The sequence below is a fragment of the Onychostruthus taczanowskii genome, unplaced genomic scaffold (genome assembly GCF_017590055.1).
Source record: "Onychostruthus taczanowskii isolate IOZ18803 unplaced genomic scaffold, ASM1759005v1 scaffold5, whole genome shotgun sequence".
Lineage (NCBI taxonomy): Eukaryota > Metazoa > Chordata > Aves > Passeriformes > Passeridae > Onychostruthus > Onychostruthus taczanowskii.
Genome location: NW_024502568.1, coordinates 4,034,221 through 4,044,459, shown reverse-complemented (window position 1 = coordinate 4,044,459; position 10,239 = coordinate 4,034,221). Strand labels below are relative to the sequence as shown.

The 10,239-nt window shown below is 53.3% G+C and overlaps 1 protein-coding gene across 1 annotated transcript; it reads left to right on the top strand.

Moving 5' to 3' along the window:
* Positions 1 to 611: 611 nt before the first annotated feature.
* On the top strand, positions 612 to 5,973 carry HHEX (hematopoietically expressed homeobox). Its single transcript, XM_041415367.1, has 4 exons — positions 612 to 1,102; positions 2,726 to 2,904; positions 3,128 to 3,178; positions 4,753 to 5,973. Exons 1-4 carry the CDS (start codon positions 724 to 726, stop codon positions 4,984 to 4,986), a joined length of 843 nt encoding a protein of 280 aa, XP_041271301.1. The 5' UTR covers positions 612 to 723; the 3' UTR covers positions 4,987 to 5,973.
* Positions 5,974 to 10,239: the final 4,266 nt, after the last annotated feature.

Genomic DNA, 10,239 nt, shown 5'->3' with positions numbered 1-10,239 from the left:
CCATCGCCCCCCGTTCAGCCGCCCGGTGCCGGCCGTCGGTGCCAGGCGGGACGCGAGCAGCGCGGCGCCACTTCCTGCTTCGCCGCGCCGTGCTCTCGGCCCTGGGCACGGGGCAGCAGCCTGAGCGGCCCCGCCGCCCACGCACTCCCCCCGGCGTTCCCGGCGCACGCAGTCAGGCGGAGCGCCCGCGCGGACCTTTCCAAAAGAGAGGTCCCCGGGCCGGGTGGAGGTGCCCGTCCGCTTCTTGCCTCCTGCCTCGGTGCGCGCCAGGGCCACGCTGCAGGGTCAGCGCGCACCCCCACGGGGAAGCCCGAGCTGTGCCGTGCGCCGGCACAGGAGCGGGAATCTCTGCGGGAGGCGCCGGGTCCCCTGTGCCGTCGGGGTTCGGCGGGCGACAGATCGCGCCCCGCTGGCCCGGGCTCCCCCGCGCCCGGCGGTGGTTGATTGGCGCCGCGGGGAGTTCGCTCGAGGAGGCGGGGGAGTGTTTGCCGGCGGGGGGTGGTTTCCCCCTTCCCTGGCCGGGCTCATTGGCCAGACGGCGCCGTGGCAGGAAGGGGACAGAGACCACGCGGGCTCCGCCCCGCGCCAATAGAAACCTATCGAAGGGTAACCCGAGCCCAGAGAAACCCGCGGCGGCGGTGCCAGCACCCAGCCGCCGCGGTCGGGGCCGGCTTTCCGCAGGGGCGGCCGGGGGCGCGGGGGTGCGCGGGCGGCGACCGCGCCATGCAGTACCAGCCGCCGAGCGCGGCGCCGGCCGCCCTGGGCGTCGGCGTCCCGCTGTACGCCCCCACGCCGCTGCTCCAGCCCGCGCACCCCACGCCCTTCTACATCGAGGACATCCTGGGCCGCGGCCCGGCCGCCGCCCCGGCCCCCCACTCCCTGCCCGCCCCGCCGCCGCCGACGCTGCCGTCGCCCAACTCCTCCTTCACCAGCCTGGTGTCCCCGTACCGGACGCCCATCTACGAGCCGACCCCCGTCCACCCGGCCTTCTCCCACCACCTCGCCGCCACCTATGGCACCGGCGCCTACGCCGGGCCCCTCTACTCCTTTCCCCGCGCCGTCGGCGACTACGCGCACGCCCTGATCCGGCAGGACCCCCTGGGTAAGCCGTGTGCCCCCCCTCCGCCCTCCCCGGCTCCGGTGCAGCTCTCGTCCCGTCCCCATCCCGCCGTCGGGGCAGGGGTAAATGGGAAGTGCCCGAAAGCGGTCCCCTTTCCCGCCCGCCCCGCCGCTTCTCGGTGTTCCCCGGGCTCCCTCCAGCCCCCGTCTGGTTTACAGTAAATTAGAGACGTGCCGTGCTCCGGGTCTGTCAGCAAGACCACAGTGCGCGGCCGCGGTGACTCAGATTTGTTTTCCTTCAAACCAAGTGACTCTGAGAGTGTCCTTAGTAATGTCGCGTGTGGTTTTGGTGGGGAGTTTTAATTGAGCTTGGAGATCGCATGGCAGATCTCAGTCTTTCCTGCGGATGACTTGAGAAACAGTCGGGAGGCCGGCTCCACTCGGTGGGGCCCCCGAGGTTCCTCTGCGGGTCGGCCCGGGCCGGGCCGGGCCGGGTCGGGGCCCCGGCGGCTGCTTCGCGCCTTTGGCCGGGGGAAGCGACCCCTCTGCGGGGGCTGAGCCCCGTGCCCGGGCTGCAGCACTTGTTCTTAGTGATTGCAAAACTGGACCTGACTCACCGCATTTGTGCAGTGAAAGAGGCTGACCCTTTCCGTTCATACAGGAAACCTTGAGCTCTCGATAGGAGTAAATCTGGTTTCAGAAGCTGTTAAGTGTTTTCCTGGCCGCCTGAAGCAGGCTCTTCCCCGGGAGTCGTGCACATTGCTGATTACTTTATCGACATCCTCAATACAGACAAATTCAGGAAACACTCGACTTCTGATAGCCGGGATCCGTTTTTCTGATATTGTTCATTTCCTCTGTGTGGGATGTGACTTTATGACAGCTAAAATAACCAGTTGCTTCCTATTTTTTGAGGCTGTTTTGCACCAGAATTACTAAAGCCTGACGCAAGCAAAATCTCGAAAAACAATGCAGCAAATTGCAAAGGGTGCAGGCAGAAAGACAAACAGCGTGACTCAGTAGCACTGGCCGGAGCCTCCTGCCCCGGGACGCGGCTGCGGCTCCGCAGCGGGGCCGGTTCCCCGGCGTGTCGCTGCCTGCACCGCCTCGCCCCTCACCCGGCCCCGGGTGAGCCTGTCGGGCACCCCGCGGCCTCTGGCGGGCAAACCCCCGGCCGAGGGTGGGGGACATGCGAGCTCTTCTTCCCAGAAGCCCAGTGCCCTCCTGTTGGCACATCACCCCTGCCCAGCCCCGCGATGTCCCCGCTCTCCGCAGGGACCCGGGCACTGGCTCAGAGAAAGGGAGACGGTTTCTTTAGGGCATCGCAGCGAAAGAACAGAAGGAAGCAAAGGTCTTTTTTTTTCTTTTTTTTTTTTTTTTTTTTTGTCTCTTTCTTTGCGAGATAGACCAACAGGAAACACATTGACGGAAATGTTGCCAAAGCCCGTAAAGTGACTTTAACTGGTCTCTCCGTTTGGCGGAGGGGAAAAAAATCAAAGAGGGGAAAGATCAGAGTAGGAACTGAGAGAAATAAAATCAGGCGAAGGAAATTAGCGAGCCCCGGATCCGGCGCGCTACCAGGCCTGGGCCGGGCGGGACCGGGGCTCCCCAGCCACGCGTGTCCGCGGCCGGCCGGTGACCCTCGGCGCTGTGCCTGTCTTTGTAGGGAAGCCGCTGCTGTGGAGCCCCTTCATCCAGCGGCCGCTGCACAAGAGGAAGGGGGGGCAGGTCCGCTTCTCCAACGACCAGACCATCGAGTTGGAGAAGAAGTTCGAGACGCAGAAATACCTCTCCCCGCCGGAGAGGAAGCGTCTGGCCAAGATGCTGCAGCTCAGCGAGAGGCAGGTGAGGCCGTGCCTCCGCCCCGGGGGGCCGCACCCCCTTCCCCTGCACTCCGGCCCCGCCGTGCAGCTGCTGTCGGTGCTTCGCTCCGGCGACCTGGCCGGCTCAGGGTCGGCGGGAAGGGGTTTTTGGCAGGTTCTTGCTTTTTGCTTGTGGCTTGGGTAAGGCTCTGGGCGCTAACTGGCTCCAAGATTACCCCGCGCCTTTTCTCATTGTCGTTGCTCAGGTCAAAACCTGGTTTCAGAATCGCAGAGCCAAATGGAGGCGTCTAAAGCAGGTACGTAGATGTTTCTGTTTCTATAGAAATAAGTATTTTAATTGTCTTATCTTACGCCCTGCTCGCCTATTCCAGGTTGTATGCAGAAGTCATCTGAAAGGCTGTTTAACCTCTTCACCTTGATTAAAAAGACAAATAGTCATGCTGGAATCCATGAGGGCTCGTTCAGGCAGCACTAACGTTAAAAGCTTCTAATGCAGTTCCTATATCAATTATGCCCGTTTTTCACACACCACCTATTAAAACTCCACGGTAATTGTTTTGTAAACCCATATGTTGTTTAGCTAATTAACGTGGAGAAGATAAGTAATTGTCAGTAAATTACTTAGGCAGTTTTTTTTGGAGAATATTAACTGGTGTTTTAAAATGCCCTCTCTTAATAAATGCAAGTAGATGTATTTTGCTAACATTGGGAGAAAGCAGGTATAAACACCTTGTTTGTTTTGAGGAGCCACATGGAAAATTGAGTAGTTTTTACCTTCCTTTCACAAGCAGTTACAGTGTATAAGCGTAAGAAGTTAAAGCAGTTTCCCTTCCCTTAGAAATCACGCTCAAGCAGAAAATTATTTAGCGGTTTTTATGGCACATAGGAACTCAGCAAAACTGAGGTCCTTTGGCTCAAATATTTTTGAAAAATTCCAACATTTTGGCCTGAGTCTGGCTTCAGTAAGTGTGACATGGATGCACATGTTTTACTGGCAAATTTGCCTTTAATATAAAAGTAAAAAAAAGATAAACTAATCATGGTACAATGCTCAAGATGAATCTTTGTGACCTTCGCCTGAGTTTAGCTCAATCTTCAGTTGATTTTTTAATAAAGTCCTATTATTCTGACAAGAGGCTGCCTGGGGCCCAACCCATGCCACAGTGTCCGGAGAGCTCGCTTGGGATCTCGGCCATTTTAAGTCATTTCCTCCTTTTCATTCAGTCACATCCATTTCTCCAAGCCCGCACGGTTGTATCATGGGTACGTGTCTCTGCCTGCTTTTTCTTTTGCGTAGCGTTTCATGCCCCCTTAGGGGACTGGGCTCTCCAGACAGGTGCCAACACAGGGCTACTCTTTCCTTCACAGACAGGGTTTTGGTTTGGTTTTAGTGGTGAGTGTTTTAATGTTGAGTTTTAGCTTAATTAGTAATTTTTTTCCATTTGCTTTTGGACCACTGATGGATTCAACCTCCCTCCTCTTGCTGTCGGGTGTAATTAAAGAAAGATCAGGGCAGGAGGAAGCTGTGTGTCGGTGTTTGTAGACTCATAATAAACATTTGCTTTGCTAAAGACAAAAGTTCAGAGGTTCCTGGGCTCCAGCAGCTCCTGCCTCTTTTGAAGTGGCTGCGATAACCATCGCCAAGGAGCCTTATTCACGGCAGCAGCCCCTGTGGCTGTGAGGGAGTGGGATCAGAGCCCTCGCCCAGCCCTGTCCCACTCGGGCAGGTTTATAGGCAGGAGACCCAGGGAGGCAGCAGGACACCTGCCTTTTTCTGCAAGGTGGTTTTCCCACACAGCACAGCTGGAAATCCCGGGCCTCTGTCCCTGTGGCCTCTAGTTCTGTACCAAGCAGGATTCTTTCATTGCAGGAGAACCCCCAGGCCACCAAAAAAGAAGAAGTAGAAGGTGCTGACAGTCACAGTGACCAAAGGCCGGAGAGCTGCCAGAGCCCTGAGCAGAAGGGTAAGGAGGTCTCTCTGGATGGCTCACAGTACACCCCCTCACCAGCCTCACAGGAGGACCTGGAGTCAGATGTCTCTGATGACTCTGATCAAGAAGTGGACATTGAAGGCGATAAAGGCTTTTACACTGCTGCCCACTAACAGTCCCATGCAGAGAGCGGACCTAACTCGGCTTGCACTTTACCAGGGGCTGGTTTGAAAGAGTATTGTGCTACAGGAGAAAAACTCACTGTTACATTGAAAGAAAAAAGCATCACCAAAGAGACTGATTTTATAACAAGCAGAGAAAGAAAGATGTATTTTCTGCAAACAGTTCAGTTTTGGCATCTCTAATTTGGTTAAAGGACCATGGTTTGTATTTAATTATTTGTAAGATATGTTTGTACAATAATCAATGTTCTAACTGGAATATTATCCTGCACCCTGTCCTTACAGGGTGGTGGAGAGGGTGTGAATCAGCTGCTGTCAGTGATCAGGCAAAACTCTAACTAGTGTGGAAGTGAGTATGGATTGCAGGACTAAGCCCTTTATATGTGTAAACAAACGTACTTTAAATAGATTAATTTAAACGCCCTTTGTAAGCAGAGAAACATGTTCTGTGAAATAGGGAGGGATTTGACCATCCCGAGAAGTGCCTTATACTCACACCCTTTTACGTGCTCTCTACTGAGACATCCTTCCATTTGTCAGGTAGAGTTGTCAGATTCCTTTTTCTTCTTGTGTGAGATGAAATGTGCCTTCTCAGATTTTTGAGAATTTTGCCTCACAGTTTGGATGGTTCCATTTGTGGAAAAAAAATATTTTTCTCCTTTAAAATCTCTAGCACTGTTTTTTATGCATTTCATATTTGAGAAGAAAATGCAGGGAGTGATAGGGCCCTGCTGCAGGACAGAAACTGGCATCAGCTGGAGGGCATAAGTGAGGCACACAGCTGTGGGAAGATAATGCCTATCGTACACGTATCTGCTTCTGTACATACTAGTTTTCTTTAAAAGTCTTGTGGTTTTATACCTCACATTGTTCATATTTTGTACATATTTGTTCAGTGTTTTAAAAAAAAAAAAAAGCAAAACCTGGTATTTAATTTTTGATGGACATGTCTGTGAAATAAACCTAAACTCTGCAACACTCACCACTCTGGCTGTCCAGTTACTGGCAGGAGAAAACCCAAGCCTCTCCTCTGCCAGGTGTGTTGTAAGCAGCTTTTCCCTCAGTACTGTGCCAGCCATCAGCCACCCCGCAGCTTTCTGGGCACCCTCGGTTGCAGGAGTCTCGTGTGGGCTCTCTGCTGTATTTTTTTGCTGCGTTTCAGCCTCCCACCCATGTTTTGGTTTTGCCCGTGCCTGTGCCCACACGGGAACGGGCTCTGTAGCGGGAGGAGGAAAACCTGGCTGGCAATCCCAGGCTGGAAGCGTGGGTGTTTACCCCAGAGTCGCCCTGACCTTGGGGGGCTGGAGAGGGGTGCGGGCTGGAGGAGGAGCGGGGCCGGCAGGGTTTGCTCGGGGCCGGGCATCGACCCCAGCCGGGGCAGACGCTGACCCACCTGAGTCAACAGTGGTTATTCATCGGCCTTTCTCCGAAATGGCTGCATCGACTCGGGGAAGGAGCACGGAACCCGGTCTACGAGAATGGCTCCCGGGAGCGGGCATCCTGGGTGGGCACCCGCGTGGGTAGCCAGCCCCTCCAGGTGCCACAGTGAGCACCCAGGGGACAGGGATTGCCGGCCAAGTGTCACAGAGGCTTTTAGTGCCAAGAAATGCTTTTAGATAGCAACAAGTGACTGGCAAGGGAGGATGGCCATTAGAGCAGACAAGCTGTTGCTTCTAAGTGAGTTAATTCTTTCAGAAATATCAGCTGAGTTTTCTGAATAAATGGCTTTAACTTTGGTTTATCCAAAAACCGCGCTCATGAACGGGGCCCGACAAGCAGAAGTGGTCGGGAGGTTCTGTGCCCCCTGCCCGTGCACAGGCTCTGGCCGCCCCAGAGCTGCTCCGGTCGGGGCCGTGGCCGGGCCCAGCGCCCTCCGCTCGCACGGCGGCCCCGGGAAGCGGGCACCGGCCCCTGGCTGAACGCCGCCCGTGACAAAGGGAGCTCCCGGGCGCTCCAGGGCGTCCTGGGGCTCCTTTGCGCCGGGATCGAGCCCCAGCGCGGTGAGCGCCACGAGAGGAATCTCTGAGGGCCCAGGCAAGCTCATAGCGGGGATGTGCTGAGGAGGAGATCCCGTCTCCATCCTTCGGCTTTCCCTCGCTCGGATTGCCGTCCCGGGCCTCACTCAACGCGGATCCCGACGGGGACGGGACAGCCCACCGTGAGTCCCGGGAGCTGCGGGGGAGGGTGTGAGGTTGTGAGGGCAGGAGCAGAGCAGGCAGCGCTCGGGAAGTCGCCGTCCGCGCCTGTTTTTCTTTATCTGTTTATCTGTCCCGACCGATATCAAGGTGCACGAAACTGGCGTCATCTCTTCAAAGCGACTTCGTGTTATGGCTGTGCCTTCGCGTGGGGATGGGAACGCGCGTGGAACAGGGCGGCCCGTGAGAGTGCGCGCCGGGCAAGCCCCACTTCCATGAGGGCTGACGCCGGAGTTCCCCGGCCGGGACAAGCCGGGAGCCAGCCGGGCCCGATGCGATGGGCGGGGCGGGGGCTCTGCCCGAGGAACTGCGCGGGGTCGCATCCCGGGGGACGTAATGGGGTCCAGGGAAGCCGGGCTAGCCAACCCAGGCGCTTTCCCCGCCGTGGCAGGGATTTGACGGCTCTCCGCAGGTGAGGAGCGCAGATGCGCCGTCTGCAGCAGCCTGGCCAGGGATGTGGATTTCCAGGGTGTCGCGACAAGTGACAAACAGCGCTGTAACCCAGGCTGGGCAGTCGATATGTCCTTGCTCACCCGCCCTCCCGGGGAGGGGTTCTTAGGGAGGTAAAACACACCGGCGGAGCCGTCGAGCTGCCGGTCAGAAATAATCCCCCAGCAGCTGTCCCTAATTTCCCCAGCTCGTTTCCACGCGGGGGAGACCGACGTGGGGATGACCACGGTGGGGCGGACGAGTGTTCCTCCACGGGCAGTCTCTTCTCTTTGGCAGGAGAAAAACAGCCAAAGCACTTTACACCGTTCGGGAAAACCTTCGAGCCCCTTCCGTGCCACCCTGCTCTGTCCTGTTTGTTTGCCCGTTGGCTATTCCATGCCGAACTGGCACGTATGACCTTTCCAGCACAACTCCCGTCTTGTTTTCGACTTTTTTATCAGCCGATTCAACTTGAAAATGGTTATCATTTAGCAGAAAAACAAACAGAAAAGCACATTTTTGTAAGCAAAACGTTAATGATTGGAAGAATTGCACCAATTTCAGCTTGACAGTGTGTGATTAATCCTCCGGGTCAGGTACTTATATTTTTAGTCATTAGGTCCGTCGGCCTTTGATATGCAGAACTGTTTCTAGCCTAATAGGCTATCGACCGAGCGGCTGTGTACTTTGACTCCGTGCGCAGCGCGGTGCCGGGCCCGCGGCGGGCGCAGCGCGGGCCCGCCCGGGGCAGCCCGGCCCGGCCCAGCCCCCGCAGCCGAGCCCGGACCGCGGCCGGGACACGCGTGGGGCTGCGCGTTCGCGGATGCCGGGTGAGGAGGAAGGCGGACAGGCGATGTTTGCAAAGCAGGTCACTTTAATCCTTCACACTGAAATGTCCAGATCCTCTTCTATTGCACAATAATAGGAAATAATAACTCAGGGCTGCTAATTGTTTGCTTTCGCTGAAAAGGACCTTCCTCTGGTCATACCGGATAAAAGGAGTTTTATCCATCCACTCAGTTTAGTGGATGACAAGAAATGGTATTAGGCCTGGAAGACATCTGCTATTAAATGTTAGATGACCAGACGTCAAATGTCAGATGACCAAAAAAGAAAACTAATAAGACAATAAAATCCGTGCATGGATATTATTGTCTTTTAGCTATGCATGTATATATATATATATATATATATATATATATATATATATATGTGTGTGTATATATATGTGTGTGTGTGTGTGTGTGCGTGTGCATATATATGCAAAATGTTCGTTTTTGAAGACATTATTTTAGCACACGAGAAAGTACCAAGACAGACAGAGCTGTAAACTTGAAAAGCATGAACAGCAGGTCAGAACATGGTGATCTGATTCAGATCAACTTGTCATTAACGTTTAGCAGTGGTTTGGGCTTAGTAAGGACTTTGTCCAGGTGACAACAGCTTACCAAAATGCCTTTGCTGACAGTTGAGTCTCTGTCTTATTTTGAATCATGGACTGGCTCCAGGCCTCCTGAGCACAGGAGGTTTGCTTATTCCTATTTATCCAAAACAGGAAATCAATGTGTATTTCTAAAATATTTCAGATGGTGCATGTCAAGGCCAAAAAAACTTTACACAATCGTGTAAAAGCCTTATCATGTTAACTTAAGTGGCTCCGTTTCACAACTCCATTGTCTGAGAGCTATTGACAAATGACTACTAAACCCCGGGAGTCTCAAGCACATCCAGACTGTGTTACTTTGGTCACTTCGAGTTATAACAGCAAATTATTGTTTGGTGGAGTCTTTCAATTGAGTTGGTGACTAGTGAATTTCCCCCTGAATGTTAGATACCCACCCATTTTATGAAGACGTAATCTCTAATGGGACTAAGTAGGAGGTAGATCTTTCTTCCTATCAAATTGATACCTACCTATGTCATTAAGCCTTAATAATAAATAGAACTCATAGATTTGTTAGAGTTTGTTGTTTTGTTTTGTTTTGTTTATTTGGTTTTGTTTCTGTTTGTTTTGATTTATCCTTTTTTTTTTTTACACAGCAAAACAGAGCCTGATACTAAATAGTCTGAGAGGCTGTGCTTATCCTTGTTTAGAATTGTCATAGTGGCTTTTTCATTTTTCATTCTTTTTTTTTTTTTTTCTTTCCTGAAAGTATTGTTCAAGATGTCAAAGACAGTAGCACAATTCTGGGAAAGAGATGTTCTGATTTTTTCACTGGTAGGAGCAAACCAGCGTAAGGATATGTATTAATGACTAAGAATTAATCTGCTGAATTTTTACAAGACAATTGTTAGAATGGGTATGTGTGCAAGCATGTGGGCTAGACATTTTCAAGTAGCTGTTCAAAGGAGCAGATTTTTCAAGGGTTTTGTCTGAGTACATTTCGGTGAAAACAAAGTCAAAGTCAAAACGAGTTGCTGTGTTGGCCTGTAGGAAATTAATCGGTGCTCACAGTCAGATGGAAACACTGACGCTAAAGACAAACTGAACTTCGCATTTGTTGTACAGTTTAGGCAAGTGATTTGGGTTAAAAGATTGAAAGGGCATGAAAAATGAGCTGCCATCTCATCAGCCTTAGGGATGGGGTCACTTCCAGGAGGCCTAATTCAATCAAGCTTA